This window comes from Meles meles, chromosome 16 (assembly GCF_922984935.1).
Source record: "Meles meles chromosome 16, mMelMel3.1 paternal haplotype, whole genome shotgun sequence".
Classification (NCBI taxonomy): domain Eukaryota; kingdom Metazoa; phylum Chordata; class Mammalia; order Carnivora; family Mustelidae; genus Meles; species Meles meles.
In genome coordinates, this window is record NC_060081.1 from 49,541,223 (window position 1) to 49,557,649 (window position 16,427).

The 16,427-nt window shown below is 38.6% G+C and overlaps 1 protein-coding gene across 1 annotated transcript in view; it reads left to right on the top strand.

Annotated features, from left to right (window-relative positions):
* The first annotated feature begins 1,250 nt into the window (after window positions 1-1,250).
* TMX4 (thioredoxin related transmembrane protein 4) overlaps window positions 1,251-16,427 on the top strand; it is a 45,484-nt gene continuing 30,307 nt past the window's right edge. Inside the window, exons 1-2 of the mRNA XM_045980847.1 lie at window positions 1,251-1,618; window positions 13,040-13,155. Of these exons, the coding sequence (XP_045836803.1) occupies window positions 1,443-1,618; window positions 13,040-13,155 (292 nt within the window). The 5' untranslated portion in view covers window positions 1,251-1,442. The remainder of the gene's footprint in view (window positions 1,619-13,039; window positions 13,156-16,427) is intronic.

The window sequence follows — 16,427 nt, forward strand, 5'->3', positions numbered from 1 at the left end:
GGGGCTCCATCCCAGGACCCTGAGATCATGACCTGAGCTGAAGGCAGAGGTTTAACCCACTGAGCCACCCAGGCGCCCCATGGTAATAGTTATTTCTTAATACAGAATCTGTTTTAAATAATTTTTGCTACCAATCCCAAATCATATGCAAAAGCTGCACCAAAGAGAATGATAGAATCCCTGTGTGTATTTCTTTTTATAAGCAAAATAAAATGTTTTCTATTGGGTTTATAGGATTGATTTGTATGCAATACCAGTGATTCTTACTAACACTTATTACAAGGACATTTTCCAAATTTACAATGATTTGTAAATGTGAGTCTTAAATTTTTATAAGGGCCGGCTCCAGATAGCATTGAGCTACTGCTAATTAACACCTAACTCAACTAAGATCTTTTCTGGAGGCGAAATTAATCTTTCTCTCCTACAGGATTAGAGATTAATCTCATGTAAACAGCAACACTGTTAGTTTTATAACGGTCTTTGTTTCAAGCCCAGGACAGAAATCACACTTTTTCATCATGTGTTGACCATATTACCTAGTTTTATGCTTTGCACAGCTAACACATTTTTATAAAGCACACTTCTAATTGTATTTCAGCCATACAAACTCAGGATGTGCTGATCTCAAGGTACAGATGCATCTAACGCGCATCTGGAGAGAGATACGGAAATCATTTACGCTACTCTCATTTTAGATCTAGGGAACTGTAAGCCAAGAGAAGGGAAAGATCCATTTAATTGTAACTGCCAATATTCTTTTATTCCCTGACTCATTTTGTTAGCACTCACGTCTTACAAGTTTTTATAAAATTAAAATTATTTAATAAAATTACATTCTTGTTTCACTATTATCTCCAATTAGGCAGTGATACTTATATTCAGGGGCAGAGAGTATTTAAATTTTCCTCTTCCTTTTAGCAAGAGATGGCCAAGCATCTTTCTGTTTTCTCCTTACACATAGCTTTACTTTGCAGGCAATTATTACTTCCACTACCATTGAATAGGGGATGATTTTTTAAATTAGCGGCCGTGTTTCTCTTTAGAAATCCCCCACGCACGCCAACCCCCGTACTGGAGCCCCGGCACACGCGGCGCCTGTTCTAACCCAAGCAACATTGGGTCATCTGTTTATTTTCGGGGGGAGGAGGGAGGAAGGGCGTCTGAAAGAAAGAGCGGCCGTTGCCCACGCAACCGACACCCTGGGCAACGGCAAGGCGAGGCGGAGGGGGCGTGGCCTCGGCGGGCCCGGGCGGATAAGAGGCGGCGCTGGCTGCCCGCCTCCGGAGCTGGGACTGTCGGTGCGGCCGGGCGGAGGCGGGGCGGCCCGGCACCACCTCCGACTACCTGGAAAGGCCGGGGCTGGCGGGCTAGCGAGGCCCCGGGCCTGCCGCTTCCTTTCCCCACGCCCCCTGCCGAGGAGCGTTCCTCCGCGCCCCAACATGGCGGGCGGGCACTGGGGTCCGCTGCTGACGGCGCTCCTGGTGGCCCGAGTCGCGGCGGCGGCGGCTGAGGGCGGCCCCGAGCAGGCCGCGCTACCGGAGGAGCGGAGCTGGGTGCGGCCCATGACCGCCTCCAACTGGACGCTGGTGATGGAGGGCGAGTGGATGCTGAAATTGTGAGTGTGCCCACCCGCCCCGCACGCACACTGCCCTCGTGGGCGCCGCCCTCCCAGAGCCGTGCGGGTGTCTGTGGATCCTGCACTGCCCGTTGGGCTCGACCACTGCTCGCCGGGGCCGGGCTGCTTACGCCGGGGCCGGGCTGCTCACGCTGCGCATGCGCGCCAGGCCCTCCGCGGTGACAGCTGCGGGTGCAGAGCATCGCCTCCCTCCTCACCCCACCCGCCCTATTAGCCACCAGCTTTGGGGGGAAAGAGTTTGAGGGATGGGGCGGGCAGCTTACCACGGGGAGGGGGATAAGTGGGCAAAACTGTGAAAAAATCGCGTCCTTTCGATATAGGCGTGTACATAGAGAAAGGGCTGCCATTCAGTGACATTTACATATAGTACAAATATGTAGCACGGGCTAGGCAAGGTATTTGTTGAATGAATAATTCCAGCACCGCGGAGGGCAGACCGGTTTGTGCGAAGTAGTTTGGTTTTCATTTTGAAGACCCCGGGATGTCAGTGTGAAAAATAAAACAGGAAGATGGGAGTGTTTTTGAAGTTTTTAAAACAAGATTTCAAGATTGATATTGGTTATCATTTTCAGACGTAGAGATTTCTGGGTACATATCTTAATTGTGCTAGTGTTTGTAATAAAAGGATCTTCCTAGGTTGCCCTTTTTGAACAATAGAAGGTAATTGTACGCAGTGCCTTTGCTTGAAGGAGACGGGAAAAATACAGTTTTGAGTTAGGACAGGCAAGTAGCTTAAAATTAATTTCTAGGAAGAAATAGATGATTTGGAAAAAAAAAAGCATTGAGGTAGACAATGGCATATGTCTGAACAGGCTTCAGAGACCATCATGGTGGGCTTGCCAGGGGAAAATGAAGAACCTCTGGAGAAATGATCACTGAGAACTTAATCTCTGTAGACTGTAGTTTCATGTAATATACATATGTGATCACTACTGTTTGCTGATTAATCTTACCTTGAGGACACAGACACACAGAACTCGATCTTTCCTTTACTTGTCCAAGGCCAAATTTTGATTCTTTCAATTTAGATTGCAAACAGATGCCTGTGGAGTGAGAACCTCACTGTGAGATCAGGACCAAAAGTTGCAACTCCCTTAGCAGATTACATAGTTCAGAAAACGCAATACCCATTACCCCTTCAAACATGCATATACCTTTTGATCACAAAGAAGGGGATATTTTAGACCTCTATGTAAAATGCCTTTGATATCATAATGAACCAATGAAATGATTAAAGAAATCTGTAGGCATGAAAGATTTATTAAGCTACTTAACCACTTTGGATAAAGATGAGATCATTTTCCATTTAAGAGAGAAACTTCTAAGTAAGTGGAGCTTTATTCGACACTGTCTTGTTTGTAATAATTGTAAGAATTTTCAACTGCATCTTGTCAGCTAGTACTACAGAAAGTTCTTTGTAGGTGCTTACACAGTGGAGCTTTCTAGATGTCAATTTTCTGAATAAATCTGACTTTGTGTATGTGCATGATGAAGGTCAAAGCTGAAGACCTCAACTCTTTTATAGCTCCTTTTTGGAATAGCTATGTTTTTTTGTTTTTTTTTTTTTTTGTTGTTGTTGTTGTTTGTTTGTTTTTAAGTAAAAGAACTAAGCAAACTAAAGGAGAGTGTAAGCCACATTACGCTCATAAATAGCAACAACCAACAATTCCTGTGTTTGGCCATGTTGACTGTTCAAATTGTATTCTTCATAAATGTACAGGCCCAGACATGGTAAACAAATTGCTGTAAACTTGCCATGCATCCATTGCATGGAATATGTTTGGGCTGTAATACAAGCTGAAACTTGTAACCCGGAAGTAAGCTGCCCTTGAGATCATTTGAGTAGAAGTTCCCTTTTCATCGAGTACACTTCAGAATAGATCAATATGAAAGGAGGCCGTAAAGAAAAAAAAATACTTAAACCATTATATCTAAATTTTTCTGTCTACCAGAACCTAAGTCCTGAAGAAATATTGTGGCTCTTATCTGTTTGTAATTTGTACTACTCTGTCTCCTCCCTTTGATAAAAATCCAACACTTAAAAAACATAAAATTCATTATATTCTCTACTATGATAGGCCTATAAATTTCTAAGAATTCACTCAAATAGCCAATAATTTGTCAGATTTTTTTTTCCTGATGTATATAACAGAAAAAAGCCAAATGTGTTAATAACTAGCTACCATGTAAATCCCTCTTTCAAGTGAACTGATCATAATAAACAGAGATTGTTAGGGGTCCACACCTGATGCATTTAACTTTTCTACAGAAGCAAGTTAGGAGGCTTTCTGATGGTATTAAAGTGTTGACATTACTTTGAATGACAGGTCTTAATTGTTCATTTGCTTATATGCAACTTCTCTTCTGGGAATTTTTTCTTTTATATCTCACTTCATACAAAGCTCCTATAATACAATTCCTAGTTATATTGGGATTGATAATTTAACTTATTTTTAAGAACCTAGCAGCATTTTTTGTTTCTGTTGTAAAACCTAATTTGTTGTATCTTCTTCATCTTTAAAACAGTTTTTTTTTTGTAACTTGCAATTGAATTTTCAGTTTTTAAAAAAGATTTATTTATTTTAGTGATAGAGAGGGAGAGAGTGTGTGCATGGAGGGTCAGGGGCAGAGGGAGAGAATATTCGAGCAGACTCTCAGAGTGGGGACCTGAGATCATGACCTAAGTCAAAACCAAGAGTCAGCGGTTCAGCCAACTGAGCCATCCAGGTGCACCCGAATTTTCAGTTTTAAAAAAGCACTGCTCTGTTAAGGAGAAATATCAGGTAAAAATATATTTGTAGTAACTCATCATTTCAGTTCTGAAAACTTTTTTTTTAAATCCTGAAAATTATTCCATTGCTATTTACATTTTCTTTACTGCTTATTGTATATTCATGTGTTTCTCGTCTTGTTTGCTTTTATACATTGTTTTATAATTTTATCCCTATTTCTGCCTAATTCTCTAGAATTGCCCTAATTCTCTAGAATTGCCTTGCTGTGCTTTTCTCATCTTAACCTCTAATGAAAAGTTTGCCCTTTCTCAGGGTTGGGAAAGGTTATATAATCTGTAAAATATCTTCTGATGTTTTCTTATTTCCATTGCTTCACATTATCCTTCATTCAGTTACTTTGTAACTTTTGCTATTTTAAACTTTTTTGGTTCCCATTGTATCAGTCCTTGAGAATACTACTTGTGTTCTTTTGACAAGCAACAGTATACATTCTATATACTTTTCTGATGGTTGCCCCCCCACCCCCCACCCCAGAGGAAAAAGAAGCTATCCAAGCAGCTTTATTTTGAACTGCCTACTTTTAATCTGATATCCATAGGCAAAGTACAGGGGTTACCTCTGTAAAGGTTTACCTCTGTAAAGTGTATGGCTCTTTATAAAACACTACTTTTCTGACTTTTTTCTTGGGACAATCATGTTTAAACTTGAAAACAGTCACAGTGATGGAGGGAAATCTCATTTATTTCCCTAGGACCTCTAGATTTTAGTAATTTCCCCCCCAAATCCTTCTTATTTCTGAAGAGAACATCTTCAGATCATCGCCTTAGTTTGTCCCTGTCAAATAATTATCATTTTTTGCAGTTTAATAGATTATCTTGATGTGCTGATTAAATGTTTAAGAGATAGTCATTAAATGCTTGTTGTGGTTCAGGTTTAGAGTTAGGGATCTGGGAAGATGAAAATGAGCTACATTCTTTGCTTTCAAGGGGCTGTCAGTCTTCTGTGCTCTGAAGAAAATAAGTAGCAGGTACAGCATTCATTTATTTAGCATATGTTTACTGAATGCTTCTTCTCTGTCAAGCATTCAGCAGTGGATCTCATCAGGCCCTACTGGCGTCTTGGGTTGGACAGTTCTTTGATGTATGGGGGTGGCCTGCCCATTGCTGCCCCTGCCCATTACATTCTAGGATTCACCCCCAAAATTTAGCAATCTCCATCCCCTATGCATATTTCCAAATGTGTCTGATTGAAAACTACTGCCCTGGCTACTGTTCTGCATATTTAAAAACATGCAAAAAAAACAAAACAAAAACAAAAACAAAAAACAAAAAAACCGCTCATAAGTGAATATATAAGTATTTGATTTCAGATTGTTTCCACAAAGGGTTATCCACATCACCTCCATGATCCTCATCATCTCAGTCCCAGTAAACTGTTGCATTTGCTCACATCACGTGTCCTCTTGTTCATCAATGCACGCTCTCTCTCTCTTTTTAAGATTTTATTTATTTATTTATTTATTTATTTATTTATTTATTTGACAGACTGAGATCACAGGTAGGCAGAGAGGCAGGCAGAGAGAGAAGAAGGGAAGCAGGTTCCCTACTAAGCAAAGAGCCCAATGTGGGGCTCAATCCCAGGACCCTGGAATCGTGATCTGAGCTGAAGGCAGAGGCTTTAACCCACTGAGCCACCCAGGCGGCCCTCATCAATGCTCTCTTATTTGATCATCCCAGCAGTTGGGTGCAGAGTTCTTATTCTCATTCTCATTTACTATAGGAGATTAAAACTCGAAAAGGTCAAAGCTTTGGCCAAGGCCAGTAGTAAGTGGTTAGCAAGGCCAGAACTAGAATACAGGCCTGAGCTTTGCAGTTCTTAATGCAAGCCTAGAGTAGCTGGGTAGTGAGGGAGCCTGGGTGATTCATGCTTAGACTGTCAGCTAGCCATCACCATGAGCCACCTGAAGGATAGCCTTTTCCCTGTGGAATTCGGAGGCCCACCCATAATTTTATCCTCTGTAGAATCTTTAGATAAAGAGCATCATTGCTATATTCTCGTTCCTGACACCCTTCACCACTCAAACAGGTGCTCCATTTTCTTGGCACACCAACCACCTGGGAGAATTCTCAGTTTGTCTTCTTTGTATCTAGCATGGCCCTTATCACAACTTGTAATTATAAATTAATTTATATGCTTCCACACTAGGTTTTTGTCTAATTCCTCTTCTAGACAATCAGCTTTTCAGTAGAGGATGAAAGTCTTTCTTCTTTCTATCTCCAGAGCCTTCATAACAAGTACTAAGTGTTCAATAAATAGTTTGACTAAGTGAATGAATGAATAATAGACTAGTTGTTCCTTTAATAAAGAGCTTCCTCAAGCACATCACTGAAGGAAACATCTATCTATCTTTATTTTCGAAGGTACTAAGAATAGTTGTTATCATCTCCCTTTTGTTCATTAATGTAATAAATATTTACTGTGGCCCAGGACCTGCCAGGTTTTACTCTAGCTAGGTATGAGGCATCAGTCACTGTCATCATGGAGTCTTCATTCTAAAGAAAATAGTGAATTCTAATTCCTCTAGCAGGTATCATGGTTTTTATAGAGTTGTCAAGTTTTATTTTTCCACTACATGTGATAAAATGTCCTAGAAATGATCTTGTAAAGAAATAGAATCAAACGTAAGCCTTCCAACTCTTGGATCATTAAGCTTGTCCATATTTTCTAGAGAAAGGAGTAACAGTTGATGTAGATCATTGGTTGACATTTTGATTTAGTTTCATGTATTAAGGCAGAGAAAGATGAACCTGGTGTACCTCTTTCATCTTCACTGTCACAGATTCTTTTGAGCACTTTGGTCAAAGTCAGTTCTAAGTGAAAAACATACCGTATCAGTCATTGTCCAACTCTGTTCTGCAAGGATAAGAAAAGAGAATGTGCCCTCTCTCCTGAAGAGAGTGTGTGAAATTTGAGCCAAGACAGAAGAAGAAAAATTGCCCATTATTGGGGAATAAAAATGTATTTTTATTAAAATGTTATTTCTAGGACATGTTTTTAAGTAACTCCTTTCTTGTACACTTAATAGAATCTCACACCAAATTCAGTTGGTTTATGCAACCAAAGTAATCAAAGGCTTTCGACCACCTTGCATATAGCAGAAGCTCAGTGTAATATATACATAAATGTGAACATGGATGACAAAAACATGCTTTTGAATTCTGTTTCCCAGAAGTGGTTAAAAACATTGGCCTGATACCCAAGTTGATGTAATGTAACAGTGTTTTAGCTATCTGGAATGTATTTCAAATATCCTTATGAAGCTTACTAACTATGTACCACTGCCACCTAGGAAAAGTTTATTTTTTTTATTTTTATTTTTTTAAAGATTTTATTTATTTATTTGGCAGAGAGAGATCACAAGTTGGCAGAGAGGCAGGCAGAGAGAGAGAGAGAGGGAAGCAGACTCCCTGCTGAGCAGAGAGCCCGATGTGGGACTCGATCCCAGGACCCTGAGATCATTACCTGAGCCGAAGGCAGCGGCCTAACCCACTGAGCCACCCAGGCGCCCTAGGAAAAGTTTAAATAGAAAAGATACTATTGTATAGTTTCCATGACTGTAAAGGTTCTTAATTCCTCTTAGAGGCTCTTAAATGAAAAAAAGGATGAATTTGAATGTAAAAGACAAAGTTATAGCAGGTCAACTCCTTTATGGTTCCTAGAAGTCTGACGTTATGAACTAGTCTTAAATAATATAAATGAAGACCATATTCAGTCCTTTCTGCTGATTTTTGTCATGGATACGTACATAAAAATTACATTTATATCTACATACATACACAGAGAGAGAGATAGAGTGTGCATGAGTACATGAAAGTCATGAGTTTCCCTTGTTTGTATTGCTTTGGCCCCTGAGGTATTTTCCTTTAGTAGGTTCTGTCTAAAACATAATTCTTTAGGTCCAAAAGAATACTAATCATTTAAAAAGCTGAAACAACAGTGGACCAATTCCCACACCAGAGACTCAGAGCTGACTTATTTTTACCACCAAAAGAACACACTAAGTCAGTGAATGATCTTGGTACACTCCAACACAAATAGCTCTGATTAAATCTCAGAAATAATGACATTCATAGTCTCCAGTGGGTAGCAGCTACATAAAAATGGGAATATCTAAAGTGACCTCAATGGCATTTTTATATCTTGGTATATAAAAATGTCACCAAAATCCCAATTTTTATAAAAGCCTGTCTAGAGATTAGGACTGGGATTTTAAAAAATAAAAGATGAAATTTGTATGATTTAATAATTACTGATGAAGTAAATATGTCCCTGAGTTAAATGCAAAGGCACAGGCCTAGGGAAACAAAGCAAGAAGAATCTTGAGTTCGTTTAATTGTACTGCAAGACTTCTTCCTTATTTTTGGTAATTTCTTCCTTCTGTCTGGTTCTCTCTCTCTTTCTCCCTTTCCCTCTTCCCCTCTCTCTCTTTTTCTCTCTGTCAATATTGGATCTTATTTTCTTTGGAGGTTTTATCACATAACTACCTCCATCTGGGTTCTTGTTCTATGTGGTCTTAGGTGACCTTAAGCAAGGTCCTTTATACCCGCCTTGTCTGTTTGACAGTGACGTTGTAAAGTTCAGATGAGCTCTAATGCATCATCAAAGTGTCTTGGAAACCAAGCAGTATATTACAAATGTAATTGGTATTAGTGATTGTTCTTAATATGTGCCTGCTTTATATAAGTCATCTAATCTCCCAATAACCTTCTAAGGTAGCTGTTGTTACTGTCCCATTTTGCAGTTGAGGAAGCTGAGGCTTGGAGTAATTACTAACCTGACCAAAGTCACATGGATACTTGTGGTTGGTCTTGTTGAGTCCTTTGGCAGAACTCTTATTTAATACACTGAAATGCCCATTGAAGTACTAAATAATAAAATGTTCTCTTTATCCCTAAAGTTTACTAACTGCTTGCCCCAGTATCATCTGCCATACAGATATTTTTTAAATATGTAAAAAATGACTTTTCTCAAAGACAGTTATTTTCTTTGAAGTTTGTTCATTTATTTATTCGCAAATATTTATGTACAAGGTATATGCTTTGCCCTGGAAATGTCAAGATACATGTGTTTACAATCAGCTGTGGTCAAAGATGTCAGCAGATGGTTCCTTGTCCATGTTCTCTGGTCCATATCTCTGGGGATATGGACCAGATTTTAGGGATTACACAGTGAGCTGTAATGAGAAGATTAATGACTTTTTAGAATTATCTTGGAATTGGCTATACTAGATCCTTCTAGAGACGGATGAACAGTCCTTAGGATGAACAATTGTGCTAAAGTCTGGCAGCTTCTGGAGCCTGGCTGGAGAGAGAAATGCATGCCTTGCTTTGCGTAGTCTTTTCTCTCCTGGGCTGTGCCCAATCTCAATACTTGTCTTGAAATAAATGCAACCTCCCATCATGTTGACTTTTAACACCCACCCTTCCCCTTTCATAATGTGAAGGAGCGAAGTATTGCCCCATTTCAGAGAAGGGTTTTTTGTTGTTGTTTTTTCAGGAAAGTTGGTTTGTATGCATCATTGCCTTGAGTGTTGCATGGCACTTACATCCACACTTCTGCTCAGGTCAAGGTGAAAGGGTTCATGAATGATGACCTGACAGCACCTTTGAGCCTAAATCTTGTTAAAGAATTTGATCATTTAATGTTTTTTCCCCTTTATTTCCTTTCCTAAGGCATTTTTTCCTGTTTGTGTTTGTTTTACTCTTTTGGCAGACATTGTTTCCTACCTCTTTTCCCCCCACGCCTTCCTTCTCTTAATATGGAAATAATAGATGCCACATTTTGTAAAAATAATTCAGGAATGGAAAAAAATGGAAAATAAATTGGGGGGAAATCAACATTTTCACAATGTTGAGCCTGCCCCTCCAGAACTTGTTGGATCTTTCCATTTAAGCAAATCTTTAAGAAATATATTTGATCATTATGTTGTATCTAAAACTTACATAGTGTTATAAGTCAGTTATACCTTAGTTATACCTCAGTAAAACAACAAAAACTATTAGGAAAATCTCATACATAAACAAAAATAGGAGTAGTGTAATGAACCCCCATCATCTATCATCCAGATTCAGTAGTTGTATCAACATATTGCCAATACTGGTTCATCTATGTCTCTTGCCCTCTATCCCTGGGTGGCATAATTTATGTACTATAAAATTCACCCATTGTACATAAATGATTCAGTGATATCAAGTGTTTTAAAAGAATCTATTGCATTTATTCCCTCAGCATTTTGACTTGAGTTGAGGATTTTTAAAAAAAATATAATCTAAACAGATTTAAGCAGATTTTTAAAATACAATGTCTAGTTGATGGCATCCCGCAGTAGTATTCAAAATGTCTGGGGATGTTTTTTCCTGGAGTATCCTGTCCTATTTTGTGAGCATTGATCAATTAATTTTATTTACTGCTTTTATTCTTCTGGGTATTATTAAGCAAAATGGAATGTCTCTCCATTTGTATTCATGTATTTTTGTCACATTCTGTAAATGTTAATTTTCCTTTTAATTGTGCCCTATGTTAGTATTTTAACATGGATTTCTAGTGTATGTTATTGTTTGTTCACAGTATTTTATATTAAGAATAGCTCTACCTCTACTCTACTCATGAGGCATATTTGATCCCAATTCCTTCTAATTTCAAATGATACCTTCCTTTCTGTGGAAGTTTCCTTGGACTACAGCAAATTACCACTAACTTAGTAGCTTTAAACTGTGGAAATGTATCCTCTCACAATTCTGGAGACCAAAATTCCAAAATCACCGTGTTAGCAAGGTTGGCTCCCTCTGGAGGCCCTGGGAGAGCTTCTGTTCCATGCCTCTCTTAGCTTCTGTGGCTGCCAGCAGTCCTTGGCATTCCTTGGCCTGTAGCTACAGACCACCCATCTCGGACTGCATCTCCATGTGGCCTTCCTCCTGTGTTTCTGTGTCACACTTTGCTCTTCTTTCTTTTATGAGAACCTACTCTAAATCCAGGAATAGCTCACATCAAGATATTTACTTTAATTATATGTGTAAATACCCTTATTCAGAATAAGTTCATATGTGTGAGTATGGGGGGGGGGTTAGGACTCTTTTTTAAGACACACTGTGCAATCCACTATACTTTCTAAACAGCAGTTTTCTCTCGATTCCTATTTTAACATCTGCATATGACATCCTGGAACACATTAGAGCTTTATGGCCCATTTATGATGTTTTCTAGCGTCATGGGAGGCAAAGTGAGGCAATTAGCATATTACCAGGAGGAAGCACAGCCTTCCAGTTTGCTTCCGTCTTATCCGTCCCTGATCCATTATCCACAGAGCTGCCAGATGACTTTTCCAAAAATGTAAATCTGATCATGAGTCTTAACTTTTTTTAGGGCGTCAGTCATGGAGCTTGGAATGAAGTCCTGACTCCTTATACAACATTTTTAAAGGCTGTGAATGATGTTTTCATCCTGTCCTGTCAATACTCTGTCTTCACACTTCCTGTTCTCTCTGCTTGGGTTAGAACATTCCTTGACCCCTCTCTGGCTATTACTCTTACTTTAGATCTTAGCACAGATGCTTCTTTCTCTGTGGGCTCTTCTGAGTTCACCCAGCTTCTGAGTGTTCCATAGCATCTGTTCCGCATTCTCAGTCATGGCATCTGCCTCTTTGATTGTCATTATCCCTGTGCTTACCTCTTTTCATCTATGGATGACTCCAAAAGGAGGAAGAAGGCACCACATCTGTCTTGTTCACAGGGGTAGCCTCAGTTTTTAACATGGTCCTTCGATCATGTTTATTGAATGAAAAAATAATCTAAAACAGTAGAGTTCTGATTGAAGGCCCAAGTATTTATTTATTTATTTTTAAAGATTTTATATATTTATCTGCCAGAGAGAGAGAGAGAGAGAGAGAGAACACAAACAGGGGGAATTAGGCTCACTGAGCCAGGAGACTGATGTGGGGCTTGTCCCAGGACCCTAGGATCATGACCCCAGCCCAAGGCAGACACTTAACCAACTGAGCCATCCAGGTGCCCCAGCCAAGTGTTTATTTCTAACCCTTCTTCTATTTAAGAAAGTCTGTGGAACAGGCTTAGCCTGTAGCTTCTACTTTCTCTGAATGGTTCAGAACTGCCACATATCTTTGGAAATGACTTGCATTTTGGGGGACCCATTAGCAATACATCTTCTGGTCCTACCCATCAGATCTCACTTTGATGAATCTAAAACCGGTTTGGCTAGTTTAAAGACACCCTTGTGAAAATTGTCCTCCTTTAGTGGCAAACTCAAAGCCGTTTCACCCTCGAAAATCAAAAGCTATCTGGAAAGTAATAAAATTTGGGTCCATTGTAAGAATAACATTGAAGTAAAATATTTTATATATTACAATAATTCATAAAAATCTTCTTAAACTTTGGTTATTTTATCACCAGGGAACTGATATTCATATGTTATTTTCTGTTGTGGGGGGAGTATTCTTCTGTTTTTTCTGTATTAAGCAACTTCAGAAAAGCTTGCTTTTGTTCTTCCCTTTAGTTAAGAATTTATTTTTTAAATTTAAATGCTCTATTTCTCTACTTTGCTTTATAGATTTTTTTTCATATGTTTGTATTGACTAACAATTTTTCTTTTACAGTTATGCTCCTTGGTGTCCATCCTGCCAGCAGACCGATTCAGAATGGGAGACATTTGCAAAGAACGGTGAAATACTTCAGATCAGTGTAGGAAAAGTAGATGTCACTCAAGAACCAGGTACTGTACATGTTGAACATTAAATGCAAAAGTTTGTTACTTTTTAATTGAGTTTTTTCAAGTGTATAGGAGAGTTGAAAGACTAGGATACTGAGTACCCATGAACTGACCAGCTAGAATCAATAGGTAACATTTTGGCATATCTGGGTCTGTCTATGTATGTTTGTGTTTACATATATATGTGTGTGTGTGTGTGTGTGTGTGTATACATATATATATGATATATGTATATATATATATGAAATATATTTATATTGTTATTATTAATTTGCTGAATCACTTGAAAATTAGTTATAGACCCCATGATACTTTACCATCAATACTTCAACATATTAAAATCTTTCTCCTTATTTCCAATGTTTTTTTATAGTTTTTTGAACCAGGATCTAATCAAGGTTCACCAACTGAATTAAGTAGTTACATCTTTTTAATTAATTAATTAATTAATCTTTAAAAATTTTATTTATTTGACAGAGAGAGAGACAGTGAGAGAGGGAACACAAGCAGGGAGAGTCAGAGAGGGAGAAGCAGGCTCCTCACTGAGCGGGGAGCCCAACACAGCGCTTTATCCCAGGACCCTGGGATTATGACCTGAGCTGAAAACAGACACTTAAGGACTGAGCCACCCAGGTGCCCCAGTTACATCTTTTCAGTTTCCCTCAATCTAGAAGATAGCCCCCCTGCTTTTTTTCATGGCATTCTGACATTGACACTCTGAAGAGAACAGACTAGGGATTTGCCTAAGTGTTTCTTTATGGTAACATTTAATTTATTCTTCTATTTTGTTCAAGCTTGAATTTTGGTCAAAAGCATGATTCGGGTTAAATATTAATGGCAAGAGTACTTTATAGGTGATCCTATGGCTTAAATTGTATTCTCTCAGAAGACACATTATCACCATTAATGCTGTTGAGTTTGAGCCCTTGGTTAAGGTGATGAGGATAAACTTCTTTATTATAAAGGAAATACCCTATTTGTGATTAGGGAATAACCTCTGGGGTGATACTTTGGAGATTTAAATCCATGATGATCTTATCTGAATCAAATATTTCATAATGGATTCCGAAATGGTGAATTTCTAATTCTGTTGTTCCGTCTACATTTATTAGCTATTAATGATACAATTTTTCAAAAGGAAGAGGGAAATAAAGGAAAATTTTAAATTCAGAAAAGATACAATTTGTATTTGTAATTTAAAAATAACTGTATAGGGGGACGCCTGGGTGGCCCAGTCAGTTAAGTGTCTGCCTTCCGCTCAGGTCATGATTCCAGGGTCCTGGGATCGAGTGCTGTATCAAGACTCTTTGCTTCAGTGGGGAGCCTGCTTCTCCATCGGCTTGCCACTCTCCCTGCTTGTGCATGCTCTCTCTGACAAATAAATAAAATCTTTTTAAAAATAACTGTGTATTACATACAAAATGAGAAGAAAAGTTGGGCTTTTATGATTCAAATTTCACCTAGGATTTTTTGAAACTTTATTAGTTATTTTTTTCCTGTCTACATTCAATTTCTATCTCCTGTATCCCTATACAAGGGAAAAAGAAGGTGTGGAGGTGTAGCTATTACTTTTCTATAATAACCGTGAGTGCAAAAACACACAAAGTAATGCATTACCAATTACTTGGACAACAAAATGGATGGTGTCTGTTAAATTGGATGTGTTGACAAACCCTTGGAGAGAGATTTCTGTTAAATCCATTAGTCCTCAAGCCTCTGCCTTTCTAATCATTTGAATCAAAGCCACTTCTGCCCATCTGCTGTTTAGAGATAGACAATTATACTTATTAGTTCGTGGTTTGAGCTGTTAGAATGAGTTATTCTATTTGGATGTCAAGTCGTTGCAATTATATTTTTGCTGTAAAGTTGTTTTTGTCTTTTAGTAGTTGAGTCTAATAAAATCAGGTGTAAGCCTTGCTAATTAGTAAGCACCAAGCACATTTTATGATGAGTTTCTTAGAAATGCAGCTGGCCTATTCACATTTCAGCCATTTGGTATACCTGCAGTGAATTCACAGCATGATTTGAATGAAAAGAATTAAACAATTAGCTTTGTGATGGATTCATAGATCTAAAGGCTAACTGAATACAGTCTTTCCATCTAAAATGTAGATTTATGACTATTTTTTCCATTGTTAATGGATTGAGTGCTTTTTTTGATAATGTAGAGAGGAATTTATTATAATGAAATATTTAAAAAACAGATTTATAATTGACTCATGCTATTTATGCAAATGTAAACTATATATATTTGAAACTTTTATCGAAGAAGGAGGAAAACAGTCTTTGGTCCAGTATTTTTTAGGAACAGTGAAGAAACAAAGTCCAGAAAAGAAAAAAATTGAAAAATAAGAGAAAGAAAAATGTACCAGGGAACTATATTTTGATCAAAAACACAATAGAAATGATTTAAGTTTAATACTTAAAAAGTGGGGGGCGCCTGGGTGGCTCAGTGGGTTGGACCACTGTCTTCGGCTCAGGTCATGATCTCAGGGTCCTGGGATCAAGTCCCGCATCGGGCTCTCTGCTCAGCAGGGAGCCTGCTTCCCTCTCACTCTCTCTGCCTGCTTCTCTGCCTACTTGTGATCTCTCTCTGTCAAATAAATAAATAAATAAAATCTTAAAAAAAATACTTAAAAAGTGGGGATAGCTGCTAGCTTTTGTACTACCATTATTAGCTGTGTTACTTTGGGCATGTAACTTAGCCCCAGAGCTAGTGATGTACATTTGAAGATCATCCTTGTAGATGGTATTTGAAAGGAGGGGAGGAAGATTTGAGGATTGTTTTGAGGATTGAAAACCGGGGCACTCTAACATTTTGAAGGAGAGATGTAGTTCCAGCAGCAGAAGAAGAGAAGCTGGTGAGGTAGGAAGGAGGTGGAGGGGTCTGGGTCCTGGAAGCCAAATGAAGAGAGGGTGTCTTATATGGTATTAACTCACTGGCAAGTCTCTGGGGAAGCTTGTCCCTATTCTTGAAAGCTCTTTGGGTATTTACTTCACTTTTACAAAATCTAACATCCTGAATGAGCAGTGGGGAAAAACTGAAATGATACTACTTTTCCTCAAATTGAGCACTTTCCTGGATATTTCTGTATAAGATTTCTATTTGGTTACGGATCTCCATTAGTATATTCTTTCATTAGGACTGCCTTGCCATGAGTGCTAGTAAGACATGATTTCATGTCTTTTCCCTGCAAGTAAACTTTAAAAAGAAGTGAAAGCAAGAGTTTTTGCAGTGTTTCTGCGTAGTCTTTAGTTATGCTTGTAACTCTTCC